The sequence below is a fragment of the Ursus americanus genome, chromosome 24 (genome assembly GCF_024610735.1).
Source record: "Ursus americanus isolate L20-20 chromosome 24, mUrsAme1.1.p, whole genome shotgun sequence".
In the NCBI taxonomy this organism is placed as follows: Eukaryota; Metazoa; Chordata; class Mammalia; order Carnivora; family Ursidae; genus Ursus; species Ursus americanus.
This window is the reverse complement of record NC_142150.1, coordinates 30,656,353-30,674,831: the sequence shown is the minus strand read 5'-3', so window position 1 is coordinate 30,674,831 and position 18,479 is coordinate 30,656,353. Positions and strand designations below refer to the sequence as shown.

The following is an 18,479-nucleotide window of genomic DNA, read 5'->3' as shown; positions in this document are numbered from 1 at the left end:
AGTCAATGCCATAGATGTAAGAGAAAAACTGATGCCAGGGAGCTGAGGCCTATGGGAAGCAATGTCAGGTGGTTCTTTTGGGTTTTTTTTTGTTTGTTTTTTGTTTTAAAGTAGGCTCCATACCCAATGTTGGGCTTGACCTCACAACCCTGACATTGAGAGTCACACGCTCTACCGACTGAGCCAGCCAAGCACCCCAAGGTCAGGTTCTCCTAATGAATATGAGAACAAGCATGGGGGTGGGAATATAGTACCTCAATCTTACAGGCAGGTAGAAACCCAGCGCTCTGCACAAAACCGTAGAACTAAGTGCTCCTTGATCACAGAGGCGAGAAGAATCCTAGAAAAGTAATAAAGAGGTTTGTCATCCTATCATGGCAAGGTTGGGAGGTGGGAAAATCACTCTCAAAACTTCAAAAGTATTGTCAGTAAAGTACCTAGACATAAGACCCAAAGTTACATTACCTACATGCAAGATAAGGAAATAAAAAACCAAGAAATTAATCTAAAAACTGGTCCCAGAACGACTGTAACCCCTAGAAACAGGCAGAAGCAAGCCTGAAAGAGCCCTGGGAAAAGCTTTCAACAACCTTGGATTTTCAAGAGCCTGCTGCCAGGCCACACTCACAACATTTCCTTCCAACTTTTAGCTAGATGAATTCATAATTTAAAATTTTACAGACTGGAGGCACCTGGCTGGCTCAGTCAGAAGAGCATGCAACTCTTGATCTCAAAGTTGTGAGTTCAAACTCCATGTTAGGGGTAGAGATTACTAAAAAAATTAACCAAACTTAAAAAAATAATTAAAAAATAAAAACTTAGAGACTGCACATAGAAATAAAACATCAGGGGCGCCTGGGTGGCACAGCGGTTGGGCGTCTGCCTTTGGCTCAGGGCGTGATCCCGGCGTTATGGGATCGAGCCCCACATCGGGCTCCTCCGTTGTGAGCCTGCTTCTTCCTCTCCCACTCCCACTCCCCCTGCTTGTGTTCCCTCTCTCGCTGGCTGTCTCTATCTCTGTCAAATAAATAAATAAAATCTTAAAAAAAAAAGAAATAAAACATCAAAAATGCAAAAGAACAAGACAATATGAGAGACTACACATCTGAGATAAGAATGGGCAAGTTGAAAGAAAATATGCTTATTTGTGAACATGGCAAACATATGAAAGAGAAAGTTTATGGCAGCTGCAGAATGCGAAGGCCCAAATCATCAGGAGTCAGCACGACAGAATCACAGCTGTAAAGATCTGAGTAAAAGGTAGCAAGGAAAGGTAGTTTCGAAAACTACAGAGTGCACAGTATTGGGAATGGAGAGTAGCTTAGAAGGAAGGGGACAAAGACCTAGAGCTTTTGAACTGGGGAGGCAGGGGTGATTTAGGATTTTTTAAAAAATCATTTTTATATAGCTTTTTAAAAAAAAACTGAGATATAATTCACATATCATAAATTTGCCATTTTAAAGTATACAGATTTTTGCTTTTTAGTATATTCACAAAGATGCACAACCATCACATTTTCATTACACTAAAGTGGAATCCCACATCTGTTATCAGTCACTCTTTCCTTCCAGTACCTGGCCACCACTAATATGCTTTGTAGCTACGGACTTGCTTATTCTGGACATTTCATATAAAGGAAATTATGTAATCTTTTTGTGGTTTGTTTCTTTCACTAAGCATAAGGTTTTCAAGGTTCAATCTATGTTGTAGAAGGTCTCAGTACTTCATTCCTTTTTATGGCTAAATAATATTCCACTGTATGCCTACACCAAATTTTGTTTACTGATTCATCAGCTGATGAACATTTGAGCTGTCTCCACTTTTTGGCTATTATAAATAATACAGCTAAGAACATTCGTGTACAAGTTTTTGTGTTAACATATGTTCTCAATTCTTTATATATACTTACAAAGGGAATTACTGGGTCATATGGTAATTCAACATTTAACTTTTTGAGAAGCTGCCAAACTGTCTTCCAAAGCAGCCATACCATTTTACATTAGGTAATGGGTTGAATTTTAAGATTAGCACAGAAAATGAGGACAAAAGGGGTAGAGATGATAGATATTACATATAGGTCTTTCTTCTGTTCCTTTTCTCCAAGCATTTCCTTGTTCTTCACAGTCCATCTCTGTTCTTCCTTTCTATTTTTATCCATAATATATAACCCAGATAAATATGCTATTGCTGTATTAATTTTTTTTTAATTTACAAAACCAGTGGCTATTTTTTCTCTCAGAAAACAATTAAATGTAGTTGTAATTTGTACAATTTCAAGATAACTTTTTTAAAGTTTTTATTATGAAAAATTTTAAATATCACTCATCTTCAACAATGTGGGATAAGGTCTGTCCTTAGCCTTTGCCAGAAACACGTGTAATTTCTCTCTGGAATAAAATAATGTCACCCTAGCCTCCAAATTATCTCTACAATTTTTCATATACAATATCTGGCATATATTAAAATAAAGGCATTCATGGAGATAAACCCAAATGACCCAAATTTAAGATACAACAGACTTTAGAAGTATATTAATAATTAGACACATTCTTAAAAGTTATTATGCTTAATATGTTCAATTAAATAAAGCACAAAATTGAGGATTTTCACAGAGAACTAAACACTGTAAAAAGAACCTAGTAGAAATTCTACAACTAAAAAACAAAACGCTAAATTAAGAACTCAATGGTTGAGTCTAACAGCAGATTAGACCAGCAGGAGATAGAAATAGTGAACATGAATACAGGCCAAAAGAAAGTATCAGGAATGAAGTACAGAAAGGCAAAAGAATGGAAAATAAAGAAAAGTGTATGAAAGATACAAAGTGACCAATACTCTTGGATACTTTTGAGAGTGAAAGGGATGATTTAAGGTATTTAATCATACCACGACAACAGGTACAAAATGAGATATGTGGTTACCTGAGACACACGGACACAGGGAAAGGTCTAACATATGTGTAAGTGGAGTCTCAGAGGGAGAGGAGAAAGAATAGGGGAGAAGCAAAATTACGAAATACATAGCTGAGAATTTTCATGTAAAGGGGTAAAGAAAAATAAAGTGGGTAAGTATGGTCTTGCCAGATTACTAGGGAGTCATGGAAGTGAGCAAAAGAGGCTCTAAAAGATTAGTAGGGAGTCAATGCAGATTCTTCTTTAGATAAGATTTAGGGACATTAATTTGAATACAGAGAAGGGAGGATAAAGTAAAGGGACAAGAAGCAGAGAGACCAGCTAGGAAGTTACTTCAGCAGTCCAGAATGGGGGTCGGTGATACACTAGATTTAAGGTGACACAGACAACAAAGAAGAAAAAGGCAAAATTTCAAAGAAACGACTGAACAATTTGGCAGGACTATATAAAAATGACTCTAGATAATATCTCTGGTCCTTGAAACTGGGAAAAGTTAGGGGTGCTTGGGTGGCTCAGTCAGTTAAGTGTCTGACTCTTGATTTCGGCTCAGGTCTTGATCTCAGGGTTGTGAGTTCAAGCCCCTTATTGGGCTCCACGGTGGGCATGGAGTCTATTAAAAAAAAAAAAACAACTGGGAAAAGTTAACTAAAGTTTACTAAAAAAATAATCTCTGTTTTCCAGGGTTGGTTGGTTGGTTTGTTTGTTTGTTTCTTTCTTTCTCTTTTGAAAGATTTTATTAGAGATAGAGCAAGAGAGAGAGAGTGTGTGTGTGCACACAATCAGGCGGGGGCAGAGGGAGAGGGAGAAGCAGACTCTCCACCGAGTAGGGAGCCTGACATGAGGGTCAATCCCAGGACCCTGGGATCATGACCTGAGCCGAAGGCAGACACTTAACCGAATGAGCCACCCAGGTGCCCGTTTTCCAGTTTTTAACATAGAGTTCTTTAATGTTTTAGATGCAGAACGAAAAGCTCAATAGGGCAAATCAGGAACATTTAAGAAAAAAGAGTTAAGTACAAGTTTGAGTACAAACAGAACAAAACAGTAATTTCCCTACTTTCTAGACATTAGAGTCATTATTAAATTGTAGAGATCCTCTTTTCCATTGAGAAAGTTCTTTGTAGACAAATGAGTAACAGAACAGAAAGGTTTAAACAACTGAAACAGTCTTCCTACCTAAAGAGTCACAAAGAAAGTTTGAAAATAAAGAAATAAACATAGGTATACTCAGCTTTAAAAAAAAAAAAAAGAGGAAGAAGAAAGAAAGAAAAGAAAAAGAAAGCAGAAGTAACAATATTTATAGCAGGATTCTAGGCCAAAAGTGATGAAATGAGATTAAAGGGGATATTGAGTAATGACAAAATGCTCTCAGAAAATATAATAGCCATAACCTTTATACATAAGTAATATAGCAATAAAATACATAAAGCAAAAATTCCTAGAGATACTAGAAGACCTTGATCAAACCAAAACTATACCTGAAGATTCAACATACTTCTTTGACAGCTCAAGTAGATGTAAACAAAAATACAGAGGAGCTGAATAAAAAAAACAAGTCTCTCTATATATAATGGTATACAGGGCAAGCCAATCTTTCTATACCTCAGATTCCTTTCTTATAAAATGTTGGTAAGTAATACCTACCTCATAGGGTTGTGGTGAGGATTAAATGAGATAGTTCCTGTAAAGAGTACTTGCTATATATGAGACCCTCAATAAAGGTCTTGTTATCTAACTTGACCTTTCACATTCTTCTATCAGGTTCAAGGAATGTAATAAATTAATTATGCTCTTGACTGTTAAAAAAAATTTCCAAGATGCTTTTGCCCATAATCCAATAAACTAGAAATATACAACAAAAAGTTAACCATGTATAAATTAAGAGCCTTTTAAAATAAACACTGAAATAAAAACCAAAGTTAGAATTATCTAGAAATTAACAAAACGCAGAATATCTGACAACAAAAAAAATGAGATACAGCAAAAGGAGCATTCAGAAGACAATGTATAGCCTTAAATGACTTTATGTATTTTTTAAAAATTTAAAAACTCAAGTATTCAATTTAAGAAACCAGAATAAAATAAACTGAAAGAAAATGGGAGGTGGGAATAAAGATAAAGCCACACTTAATTAACTACTTATTCCAAAGGATAAATAAGGCCAAATATTTATCTGGTCTCTTGAAAATTCCAACAGAAATAGATTCAGGAGTAAAAACACCATTAAACTTATATTTAAAAGAGGACATCTAAATCTCAGTAAGTATTTCTCAGTATAATCTCTCTCCTAATGATTTAATAGTTGTGGTCAATCCAGAAGGAATTGGAGGGGGCGGGGAACAAACAAACCTTAAGACTGGAGAGAATATAAAAGGATTTTTAACTCATATTTCCTTCACATTTGTATGAATCAAAAGTCTAAAGTGAAAGCAGCATTTTCCAAAATAACAGTATTAAGTTAGCACTTTTATAAATTCTTTATTTACCTTTATTTTATTAAGAAGATACTACCGACTGACAGTCAACTGTGCATGTTAACTGAGTTGTTTTTCGAAATAGTGGTGCCCTTCTCTTGTAACCAAGGACAAATGGGGAACACCACGAGGGCAAAACAAATTTTCTGTGCCACCTACACTGGCATTTAGAGGATTTCTCTAATAAACTGCCCCACAGCTTACAGTTAAAAACAACTATTTTAAATTAATTTCAAATACCTTTAAGGATTTAAAAACCTATTTAAAAGATTTAAAACTAATTTTACATTCCTGTAAGGATTTAAATCCTTTTAAGATTTAAAACCCAAACTGTAAGAAAAGTATGTTGACAGTCCTTGGGCAGAGAGGCCTAGACAATCTTCTCTGCATTCTTCCTGGCTGTACGCCCTTACCCTATCAGGGACTACTTAACAGTTTTTATTGGTCTCCACAACTTGACGGAGAGGAGGCAAGGACCAGCAACCCATGCACCCTCTCCTCTATTAAACCCACGCATGAAAATACGGTGCCTTACTCAGCTCAACACCCCAAATTGGAAATTACTTCCAAATCATCCACATATAAAATCTAAGTAAACTTTGTTCAAGAATTAAGTTTTAGGGAAAAAGATTAACTCTTAGTAAAGTACATGTATTTGAAGACTCTCAAGTCAACATACAAGCCATTAAAAAATAAGAAATAAAAGGAGAACTAAGTTGAATAATAAAGGGTCATAATGAGGAATTTTTTTAGGTATACTCTTGATTTTCTAATCTAAGCAGCACTCCAACGAATGTTATGAATATAATTATTCATCTCTTCCATAATAAAGCTAAGAATACTTTAAAAGGAAAAGAAATATTGAAAACTTAAGTTTCAGAGGTACCTGGATGGTGTAGTCGGTTAAGTACAGGACCCTTGGTTTCTGCTCAGGTCTGATCTCAGGGTTATGAGATCAAGCCCCAAGTCGCCCAGTGCTCACTGCCCAGTCGGCTTGGGACTCTTCCCCTCTGCTCCTCCCCACTGCGAGCATGCTTGCGCGCGCGCGCGCGCGCGCGCTCTCTCTCTCTCTCTCAAATAAATAAATAAATAAATAAATCTTAAAAAAATGAAATTTCTGGTGTTTTTAGGTATTGCTAAGATTAAATAACTTCTCTCCAGATAAAGATTCCAAAACAAACCTTCCACTCCCACTTGAGCAAAATATAAATGCAGAATATTGGGAATGCCCCTTATCAAGGGGGTACTTTTTCTGAATAGTCAAAATTATCTTGGAAAAAATCACTCATACAGTAAGACTTGGGTCTTTGAAAGCTCAAAAGTTAATGTCTTCTTTTTGCATTTAGGCTATAAGCACCCTGCTCTGAGTCATGGAAGTCATAAGCTAATACAGCTAAATCAGGGTGCATGGGGGCAGGAGAGACAACAGAAAAGATTTCTTGCCTCCACCTCCATACAGTGTAATTCCATTATGCATATATGGTAGGACTCCATTGTGTCCAGCTGATTCTTAGTCCTTAAATAAAAAAATGTAATATATGGAGTGTTTAGTAGCTCAAGATCTGCAGTTTTTGATTCATTTTTTAAATTCAATTTTAATTACCACTCTTAAGGGAAAAAATACAAATGCACGATAAGAACTTTTAAGTGTTAAGTACAATAACGGAAAACCCAGTGGTTTGCAATTTCGATGAAATGTGACTCTCAAAAGTTGCCATAGTCTTAACTTTATACCCAAAAGGGTACAATTTGAAAACAGTGCATGAATTAACTACATTCAGGTTGTTATATGGATCAGTACATTTGATGCTTCAGCACTTATTCATCATCCACTGTGCATTAAAAATATTAACTTAGGATTCCATTTCACAAGCATTTATGTCTGTTCAGCTGAAAAATGGAGTTGAAAACAAAATTTGTAATTCAGTTGGGGCCACAACAGCCACACATTAAAAGGACTAACATTCATAAAACACATGAAAACCTAGAAATTAATTTAGTGTAAAGAAAGGATCTGTTGTTTATTATTGCACATCTCCTACTGAAAGTGTTCAATAAATTCTACCATCTTAGGAGATGAGTTTTAAACTAGGTATGATCCAGCTCGCTCTTTCTAAAGGGAAAATACTAAAAGTGAAATGCTACGCTCAATTGACAAGGCAAACTGAGAATTGACTTGTAAAGTGAAAACGGAGATGGGTTAGTGATGAACCCAAAAAGGTGCTTAGCCACTTACCCAGAGATTTATTAAATGAGAATGGATTGCCGGTTTCCACAGGTCGTTCCACTGCCAGTAAGAAGATAGTCGTGAACCTTGGGTCCCTTTTTTCACTAGTCAACAGTCACCCTCACCTACACGCGGAGTACATATTCGGCACTCAGCAAGTTTGTTTTTGTTTTTGTTTTTTATTGTTGTTTTTCAACAAATCTTGATTGAATGAAAACCTACCTCACTCATATTGGTACCAACCCCGGAGTAATGGTCCCACAAATTACCTCCAAAAGCCTTACGACATAACCCAAAGAGCTGAGAAAGCAGAGACGAAAGCTTTGTGGATTTCCGTTAAGACTAGGGGCCATCGAGGGCCAATGGGGCCTACACCAACCCTTCCCGAAGCAAGCTCTGGGGACTACTGCGGCTACTCGGCTTAGTCCTCACAAGGAGGTACCCGGCAGGCCGCAGATCCATTGCCTCCCACCCGGGGGCGCTGAATGATCCGGGGGTATCCCCACTAAAGTGAGTACCTGCGAAGCTGCAACACAGAGAGTGGCTCGGGGCTCTCATTACGGAGGCCGGGGCCTGGGGCCGGCCAGCCGCGCCTCCTGGCTGAGGACTCTGCGCTCCGGAGCTGCAGTGACAGCAGGGGTCGCAGACAGATACCTCACGCCTCAGGAGGCTCGTGACTCGTTGGCCCCGGGTGTTTCCTCCCAGGACTACGCGAGTTGTCGCACTCACGTTGACTCGCGCTCTTCAAGAGTGTCCTCACAGCTCAAGCGATCACTCCTGCCTTAAGCCCAGCAGCCGGTCGCCTGCCGGCGCCGCCATCGTTAGTGTTTGTTTTCATCTGCTCGGATGAAGGCGGGGGGAGGAACAGGGCTATGGGGAAATACAGCTGCCTAATCTCATCCGCACTTTCGCTACAGTATGGACGCCTTATTTCATTTCTTTCCTCTTAATTCCCATAAAAGTTGATTTCCTTTCCATGTAAATCTTTCTCACCAACTTTTCCAAGTGTCTCAGAAGGAAAGAAGGGCGTAAAGACTGGGGGTCTTTGAAAGAGTGAGAAAGTTTGGGCCAAGTGTGGAATGTGCGCCGCCGAACCGCACGCCGCCGCGGAGGCGGCAGTGAGGACGCGGCGAGGGGAGGACGCTGACGCGAGGGGGCGGTGCCTATGGTGTGCGCCGTGGCGGCTAGTGCGCGGCCGCCGGTTCCAGTGGAGGGCCGACCCAGCTGGGTGGGTGGGGAGTGCTGCTGGTAACCCGGCAGCCGCGGAGAGGTGGGTGACGGACGTTGGCTGACTTTGAGTGGCCGGCGCAATCAGATTTCTAAGTATCATTTCTAAGGCACCTTTTAAAAGTGGCGGAGTCGCCTCCCGGCTCTAGCTCATCCAGCCCCTTTTGCGCCTTTCTTCCAACCTCTCTTGGCTTCCTGGCCTTCAGCCTCACGATTTGGATTTCGTGGGGAGAAGGGATAGCTTTAGACCACACGGTCTTTGTCCACCAGGCTGGGTTGCGGGCTGTTTTTTGCTCCCTTCTCTCTTACTAGACTGGTTTGAGCACCCGTCACGTCCCTCTCGTACTTATCAGATTCAGCACTTATCAGGTGGAGCCAGAAGGCTTGGGTAATGAAACCCGGAGTGACTAATCCGTGCCCTGAGTAAAGACTTCTGTCAGCCAGTTCGTGGCCTGTGTAGTTAGGAGCAGACCTCTTTTACTATATGGATAATTATGCTATCGCCTCCATTAGTTGTTTTTGTTTTTTTTTAAGATTTTATTTTTAAGTAATCTCTACAACCAACATGGGGCTGGAACTTAAAACCCGGAGATCAAGAGATCCTCCCTGTAGTGACTGAGTCAGTCAGATGCCCCTCCTCTATTACTCTTTTGCTCTTCCCCGGTTCGAATGCCAAGCATTAAGTGAGCCACCAAAATCTCTCCCATTTTCTTTTCCTTCCTTCCTTCCTTCCTTCCTTCCTTCCTTCCTTCCTTCCTTCCATTCTTTTTACAAACTCTAGAGTGGAGGGAGCTGTCTGCTACATACAAAACAGCTCCCATTATCTTTCAAACCACCGCAAGCCTATTATGCATCCATGAGTTAGTGGAGAAAAATCCAGAGTTACAGGTATTGCACCTTTTGCTCGGACAGATTAGAAGTTTGAGAAAAGGAGCTGTTGTAGCCTTTGAATCACTTTAAAGTCTTTGGTCGGTTTCTAATGCTTTTTTCTTTTAACCTTTACAGAGAGAAGATTATAAATGCCAGAGCCATTTAACTGATGGTTAGCTGCTGAATTCTGACACTTCCTTAAATACCTTCTTGCACCAACATCTTCACTGGGAGGAATTCAGGAAAAGTAGCAGAGGGAAGGAGAGATCACATTTACATGTACCATGGCTATACCAATAACAGTGCTTGACTGTGATCTCTTGCTCTATGGCCGAGGTCACCGGACATTGGACCGTTTTAAGCTGGATGATGTGACTGATGAATATTTGATGTCCATGTATGGGTTTCCTCGACAGTTCATTTATTACTTGGTGGAGCTGTTGGGGGCGAGTCTTTCTAGACCTACTCAAAGATCCAGAGCTATTAGCCCAGAGACACAGATTCTTGCAGCACTGGGCTTCTATACTTCAGGTTCCTTCCAGACTCGGATGGGAGATGCTATTGGTATCAGTCAGGCATCTATGAGTCGATGTGTTGCCAATGTCACCGAAGCACTTGTGGAAAGAGCCACACAGTTCATTCGCTTTCCAGCTGATGAAGCCTCCGTGCAGGCTCTGAAGGATGAATTCTATGGGTTGGCAGGGATGCCAGGGGTGATAGGGGTGGTTGACTGTATCCATGTGGCAATCAAGGCACCAAATGCTGAAGACCTCTCCTATGTGAACCGCAAGGGTCTGCATTCTTTAAACTGCCTGATGGTGTGTGACATCAGAGGGGCACTAATGACTGTGGAGACCAGCTGGCCAGGCAGCCTACAGGACTATGCTGTGCTGCAGCAGTCTTCCCTCAATAGTCATTTTGAAGCCGGAATGCACAAAGATAGCTGGCTGCTTGGTAAGTTTGCAGGTGCACATGCTTCATTTTGTAGCCATAGAAAAATAATGTAGCAGAGAAGAATGAAATTTGAGAATCTATAAACCTGAGTCTCTGTCCTGTTCTTTTTTCAAGGAGACCTCGGGTGAGAACTCTCTGAGCCTTAAGAAAATTTTTTTTAAAGATTTTATTTGACAGAGAGAGACACAGCGAAAGAGGGAACACAAGCAGGGGGAGTGGGAGAGGGACACGCAGGCCTCCCACTGAGCAGTGAGCCCAGTGCAGGGCTCGATCCCAGGACACTGAGTTGTTGCTTCGACATTCTGCCTTCTGAGCTGAAGGCAGATGCTTAACAATTGAGCCACCCAGGCACCCTGAGCCTTAATTTTTAAAGAAAATGAACACTTAAAAGACATTTATTAAAGTTTAAAAACAGTATTTGATCCAGAGCCTCACTTCTAAGGATTTATCTTGAGGCATATGTTCATAAATACGAACAGTGGTAATGCGAAATAAAATTACACTGCAGCATGTTTTGTAGTTGGAAACAAAAGCAACAATAACCCTACAAAAACATTCCCCTTAAATACAACTGAAATTCTTAATCAGAACAGATCTGGTTAAATATAATACATCCATACAACTGAGCCTTAATTTTTATCATGTGTAAAAAGTTAAAAATAATGCCAACAACAGTAATACCTATTGTTAGGATTAGGTAATATATATGAGAGTTCACTATAAAGTATTGTACAAATATAAGATTTTTGTCATTGGTTATTGTCACTATGATATCTATATGAAAATGATAACAGGGGCCCCTGGGTGGCCCAGTTGGTTAAGCATCTGCCTTTGGCTCAGGTCATGATCCTGGGTTCCTGGGATTCAGCCCCAAGTCAAGTCGGACTCCCTACTCAGCAGGGGGATCTGCTTTTCCCTTTCCCCACCCCCACCCCCAGCTTGTGCTCTGTCTCTAGCTTGCTCTCTCTCAAATAAATAAAAAGCTTAAAAAAAAAAAAAAAAAAGAATGCTAGCAGACAGTACCCTCACACAGTTCTTGAGGGAACTCACTTCACAGATCTGCCCAAGTGCCATTGGGAAGCCTGACTTACTGATGTAAGTAGGACAAGAACGCATTCAAAATTGAGCAGTGAAAACCAGGGTAACTGCACAGCTGGGAGGAATATAGTTGGGTAACAGTGATAATATCCTTGAGCTTGGCAGCTTAGTTGTGTGTGTTTGTTTTATTTTTTTTTATTTTTTTATTTTTAAAGATTTTATTTATTTATTCGACAGAGATAGAGACAGCCAGCGAGAGAGGGAACACAAGCAGGGGGAGTGGGAGAGGAAGAAGCAGGCTCATAGCGGAGGAGCCTGATGTGGGGCTCGATTCCATAACGCCGGGATCACGCCCTGAGCCGAAGGCAGACGCTTAACCGCTATGCCACCCAGGCGCCCCTGTGTGTTTGTTTTAAAGCAGACTATTGTGTAAGCAACAGAACAAAGGTTATCTTCTATACGACGTATTATGTGAGAGATGAAAAGAAAAATGAAGGATTGGAAGACCTCTCTTTCAAAACCACTGATCATATCTACACTGCATGTGCTCATAACAGTATTTAACATGCAGTAAACGCTCAGGAATCATTTCTCCTTAATATTCTTTATTTCTCCCCTGTTCCAAGTGGGAGGAGACTGCTGTCACAATGATTGGTTTAGAGCTGCCCTCGTACTACGTGTGGTATCTTGGAACTCAGTGACTTTCTTGAGTTGTTGCTTTGACATTCTGCCTTCAGTGTACCCCCTTCTCTTTATCCTACTGGACCTTTTCCTTAATCCTACCTTGTGTGGGAGCTCCTGGTTGGCTCAGTCAGGTAGGCGTCTGCCTTCAGCTCGGGTCCTGATTCCAGGATCTTAAAAAAAAATCCTACCTTGTGCCTTTTTTGAACTTTCAAATTTCATTTTTTTGGAGATTTTTTTATGTATTAAAAAAAAAGATTATTTGAGAGAGAGCACGCTCAAGAGAGAGAGTGTGCACAAGCAAGAGCACAGGGAGGAGCAGAGGGAGAGGGAGAAACAGACTCCCTGCTGAGCAGGGCTGCATCCCAGGCCCCTGGGATCATGACCTGAACTGAAACCAAGAGTGGGACACTTAACTGATTGAGCCACGAAGCTCATTTTTTAGGAAATGACTATGGTACCTGACTGTAAAGCCAGCTAATACATGGTGAGCACTTAGAACTTGTCAGGCAATGTTGTAAGCAGTTTGCATTGGATTATTTCAGTTGTTAAAAAAACTCTTGAAGAGTTAAATGCTAATATCATCAACATTTTTATGGAGGAGGAAATTAAGGCACGGAATATCTAAGTCACTTGTGGTTAACTTTTATTAATTTTTTTTAAAGATTTTTAAAAAAGATTTAATTTTTTCATTTTGAGAGAGAGAGAGAGCACAAGCAGGGGAAGAGGCATAGGGAGAAACAGACTCCCTGCTGAGCTGGGAGCGGGACGTGGGGCTCTATCCCAGGACCTGGAGATCATGGTCTGAGCTGAAGGCAGACACTTAACCATCTGAGCCACCCAGGCACCCCAAAGATTTTATTTATTTGACAGAGAGAGCAGAGTGCCCAGGTAGGCAGAGCAGCAGGGAGAGGGAGAAGCAGGCTCCCCGCTGAGCAGAGAGCTGGATGCAGGGCTCAATCCCAGGATCCTGGGATCCTGACCTGAGCCGAAGGCAGACACGTAACCGACTGAGCCACCCAGGCGCCCCTGTGGTTAACTTTTTTAAAACTAGGTCAAGTGAAGGGCAATTCCTGGGATCTAGGCCCACATCGGGCTCCCTGCTTAGCAGGGAGCCTGCTTCTCTCTCTCTCTCTCTCTCTCTCTCTGCCCCTCCCCTCTGCTCATGCTCTCTGTCTTTCAAATAAATAAAAACAAATAATCTTTAAAAAACAAAACAAAAAAAGTAGGTCACATGAAGAATTGACTCTATTTGGCAAATAGTTCCTCTGTTAAGGACTTCAAGGTCATGTAGGAATTACTTATTCTTTTTTCCTTCACACCTTGGGACCCCAGATTTCAGTTGGAGATACGGCTTTAGTTTTTTGAGGTATTTACAGGACATAGTTGGAAATAAGGGAAAACTCTGACAAATTTTTTTTTTAGGTAGGCTCTACGCCATATGTGGGACTTAAACTCATGACAAGATCAAGAGTCACATGCTCTACTGACTGAGCCTGGCAGGCACCCCAACTCTGACAAATTTGTATATACTTTGCTGATTCCCCTCTTTACAGGAAGAGTGGAAGGGGGAGAGATGGATATGGTAACAACATTTAACAAATGTTTATTAAGGCCGTTTCAGTATCAGATTACATGCTAGGCACTAGGGATGGGAAAAGTATGCACGTGTGGAAATTGATTCCCTTAGTACTACTAGCAGTTCTATCATATACCCCTTGCAAAGCCTCCATGATCTCTAACAGGAAAACTAGTTTGAAGACCCCTGAGCTAGTATAGTGTTTCACACATTTTCTAGATCAAGAGAGTCATCTGGGGAATTTATTAAAAATCTACATCACTGGGCCCCACTTCAAACTTTGGGAATGAGAATCTTCAAGGGAAGAATCTAGACATCCATTTTTAACAGTTGCCTCAAGTGATTTCGTACAAACAGATAAGTTTGGAAAACACTGGTATCTAAAGGATGTGTTGGATAATGGGATAATAATTTAGGGGAAGATTGGCAGGATTATGAGGATGACAAGATGTTAAAAAAGAGAAGATGGTTGGTCGTATCTTAACACCGTCAGATTTGTGGAATAGTTCTAAATTTACCAAATGTAAAATTGACTGTGATTCCCTTTGTTTTTTGTTTGTTTCTGTTTTGTTTTTGTTTTGTTTTTAGTATGAAATCATTTTTATAAAATTTAAAACCAAGAAGAACAATATTATATTGCTTAGATACAATATAAACAAATGCAGAGGTATAACAAACATTAAATTCAGTATAGTGTTTCCATCAAAGGGATATATGGGAGCCTCTGAATCTTTTTAGCATATTTTTACCATAGGTGTCGTCCTTTCATGTCCTCATTCTCATCTGTCCCTTCAGAATTGCATTACTTTATTCCTCTTCTCTAAACCTACCTGCTCCTACAAAGCATTCAGCCTGAGTTCTTATTTCTTCAACTCTTGGCCTAGTCTTGTTAAGCAGCTTTGGGTAAGATCTGCCAGAATGTCTTGTGGATGACTGATCATGTAAGCAATTGTAATCTGTTTAGCAATTCTGATCCTAATCCCCTCCTGAGTGTCTGTTTTCCAGTGGTGCTTGGATTATAACCAGTTAATGACCCTGGGGCATGTTATAAAAGGTCTGCATTAACTAGCTTATCCTTTATGTCTCCCCATTTAAGGCTCATACTGTTTCTTAGAGAAATGTTTAACGAATACCATTTAGTATCTCTGTGCTTTGGCATTCATCGTAAATGTTTATCTTACTCTCTTACAGCATTACGCCATTGTTTTTGTGACTCTGAGTCTTACATGAGCATTTAGTGACTAGCTCCTTCTCCTTCCTTTGCCTGGTATATCACAGGACGGCTGACCGTTATTTTGATCTTCTCATTCATGAAATGACTTCGGTAATATCTTACCTGGCAGGGTTGGGACTGGATAATAAGAAATAATACTTTTGAAGTGCCTAGCACAGTGCCTGCTACATAGTAGGTATTCAATGAGTCACAGATACTATTTTCGTTATTATTTGCAGCATCAGTTTCTTAAATTCCGTATTTAGTAGGTGTGAATTCAACTAAAATAGTTTGTACTTGGGGGAAAAAAGTCAACTAAATGTAAAATTTGAAGATATTATGAGGCTTCTTAAATATTTAACACTATTCTGGTACATACAATTAATACAATGTTATATGTCAATTACGTACAAGTAAAAACATTAAAAAAATTTTTTTAATAAAGTTAATCCAGTTCTTAAAAATGTAAACTCCTGAAAGAAAGGAGTCCTGTATGTTTTGTAACAGTGCCTAAACTCTCTGAACAGTCCATAACTATTTACCAAAACTGATAGTGGATCAGGAACACAGCTATTATGAAAGTCGGTACTCCCAGAGCCTATTTGTCTCTGATTTCTAAGGGGTTGTGCCTCTGGGTGAGACATTTCATCTGCCAGCTGTAGTGAGTCAGGACAATGAAGCATCATAGAAACATTGTACTGTTGTAACAGGACATTGCATCCCAGTCTTGTGTTTTATTTTGTTCTTAACACTGCCCGAGATCATTCGACAAGGACGTCACCTTAGGAAAATGCCTTGTGTATATTATTTTAATTGACTTATTTGATTTCCTAATCACTATTACTATTTGTATCATTATATTTATGTTCTCTTTGTTAATGTGAAATTCTGCCAGTTCCTCTGTTACAAAGGCATGGTTCTAATGAATGTAATATCTAGGAACACCTGAGTTCTGATCTCTGCCACAGGTGTTGGGACTTTATCTTACTTAGCGCTGGGAGAATGAATGATTGTTTTCAATGAAATACTCTGAAATCCCTAGGTAGTGCTTTCAGACTTGACACTTAAATGGTAAAGTTAGAAATTTTCCTCACAAGTATTTTGAGCTCTTCTGGCAGAATTCTTTTTTCTCTCTTGCACTTTTTCTCTTTGGAGATGTTGAAGATTGACTTGCTATATGATAGCTTTTACTAACCTTTTATTAAAGAACACTATCTCTGATTCAGAAAATCCAGGAATTTTATTTCCTTCAGTGCCTTTACCTCCTTCCCACATTTTCAGGCTTGGCTTTTTTTTTTTTTTCTTCCTTTTTCTTTTTTAAGCTATCAGCCTTTTCCTCTGTTGGTTTTAACAAGGATATTTCTAGCCAAGACCTATGTCTTCCTGCTTGTGATCCTGGCATGCCTTCTTTTTACCACAACATTTCCCTCTTGGTTTTTCTGGGGTTCAGTGGCTCCAGAGTCTGTTGCATTTTCTTATCCATTCTCTGTTATATGTTCCTGGATTTTCCTTTCTGTTTGTATTCCAATTAGAATGATTTATGATTTCTTTGGACCTTCCCCACAGGTGACAGTTCCTTCTTTCTACGTACTTGGCTCATGACCCCCCTTCACATTCCTGAAACTCCCGCCGAATATCGCTATAATATGGCCCATTCTGCAACTCACAGTGTGATTGAGAAGACTTTCCGAACCCTCTGCTCCCGATTCCGCTGCCTGGATGGATCCAAGGGAGCACTGCAGTACTCACCAGAGAAGTCCAGCCACATTATCTTAGCTTGTTGTGTCCTCCACAACATCTCCCTGGAGCATGGGATGGATGTTTGGTCCTCTCCAATGACAGGACCCATGGAACAGCCCCCTGAAGAGTATGAGCACATGGAGTCCTTGGACCTAGAGGCTGACCGAATCCGCCAGGAGCTGATGCTCACTCATTTTAGCTAATGTGAAAGGTGTGGCGGGGAGGGAAACTTTCCAGAAGGAGTTGCGACAAACTTTCCCCTCGCCACCCCCTACAGAGTTCCATCATCTAGCATGACTGAGTATGTGGACATTTGTCACAAACTGACATTTAATCTGTGTGTTTTAGAAGGGTGTGGCTATGCCAAAATATCTTGATTCATTTGCAAATATATTAGCTAAACCAAAACCAAGCCAATAGTTCCCTGCTATCCACTGAACTCCAGGTTGAGCACCACTCATTTGAAAACCCACTAGTAGCAGACATTTATGATTGTGCCTGCAAAATCAAAGCAAAGGGGGAAATGGCACTCAGCCAGAATGTTTTTTATTTAATTATCTAGAGATTTCAAATGAAAACAATATTTGTCCTGAATTATTGGATAGGATTTTAGCTTTTCTACTTTGCTGTATATATAGGCATCATCTGAGGCAAGTGTAAAGAGCAAATTTGTTAGGGAATGGTCTTCTGACAAAAGTAAGTGGCTACTAATCTGAGTTTGCAGCTTTGTGTTTTTAAGAGGATGTTAGGGACAGCCTGAAGCCTCCATCTGTAGTCTTTCTGCAGTAGTTGGACTGTGACTTGGACCTGGTTTCTAGGGAGAACATCTGGACTCCAATCTCCTCTTTCCAACTTAGAGTAGGAGTTAGAGGCTAAATGGGTTTAAGAACCCAATCAGCTTAAAGAAGACAAGTCAAAAAAGATAAAATAGCAAGCTTACACTTTACAGATCTAAAGACCCTGATAGATTGATGGACAGCGGAGATTCACCCAGGTTTTGACAGCTCACATCTAAATAGATCGCATTTCTTATGCTCATGATGTTAGAATGTCTGTTTGGCCATTCTGCTTTGAAATTCCTTGAATATAAGGAAGATTTAGGGAATAGAGAAGGCATTGTGAAGTGGTGAAAAAGGAGGTAAAAAGAACTTAATTTCTTGGTGTGAAATGAATTTTGGTGTTAGACTTACTTGGATATCTTGTGTGCAAAATGATGGACAGAATTTCCCAGGAAATAAATAGTCCCCTACCAAGTCTTATTCTAAAATTATACTGATATAAAAATAACCTGATTGGAATAATGAAAATGTGAATTAGGTTCACACTTTGGTGCCTTTGCTGGGACAAAAAAGAGACTTTCCTGAGGATTGTCTTGTTCCCAGTTTCTCATCAACTCACCATGTGATACTTCAGAATTGTCCTCTTGGATCATTTCCTACCTGCCTTTGGCAGTGTTAATCTGGTGATTTTCAAAGTAAAGAAATGAACAGCTGATGACAGAAGAAATTTGGAAATAAATTGAAGGTGACTCATCTCCGTGATTAAAAACAATTATGGATTATT

The 18,479-nt window shown here is 40.0% G+C and overlaps 2 protein-coding genes across 25 annotated transcripts in view; one reads left to right on the top strand and one right to left on the bottom strand.

The window, feature by feature from the left end:
• ATG13 (autophagy related 13) overlaps window positions 1–8,480 on the bottom strand; it is a 50,542-nt gene extending 42,062 nt beyond the window's left edge. For 4 of the 23 annotated variants that reach the window (XM_087854793.1, XM_087854790.1, XM_087854811.1 and 1 more), the window contains exons 1-3: window positions 8,133–8,479; window positions 7,624–7,739; window positions 255–340 (exon numbers count right to left, since the gene is read on the bottom strand). The gene's annotated coding sequence lies outside the window, so the exon portion shown is untranslated. Of the gene's footprint in view, window positions 1–254; window positions 341–7,623; window positions 7,740–8,132 lie in introns of all 23 variants that reach the window. The other 19 variants (XM_087854792.1, XM_087854795.1, XM_087854797.1 and 16 more) reach the window with 13 other exon arrangements.
• Window positions 8,481–8,778: 298 nt separating this feature from the next.
• Window positions 8,779–18,186, top strand: HARBI1 (harbinger transposase derived 1). Of its 2 annotated transcripts, none has more exons than XM_045808701.2 (3): window positions 8,779–8,884; window positions 9,847–10,665; window positions 16,743–18,186. In XM_045808701.2, the coding sequence occupies exons 2-3, from the start codon at window positions 9,996–9,998 to the stop codon at window positions 17,117–17,119; spliced, it is 1,047 nt and encodes a 348-aa protein (XP_045664657.1). In that variant the 5' UTR covers window positions 8,779–8,884; window positions 9,847–9,995; the 3' UTR covers window positions 17,120–18,186. The 2 variants fall into 2 exon arrangements, with proteins under 2 accessions (XP_045664657.1, XP_045664656.1); XM_045808700.2 differs by lacking the exon at window positions 8,779–8,884 and adding an exon at window positions 8,910–9,729.
• The last annotated feature ends 293 nt before the right edge of the window (window positions 18,187–18,479 follow it).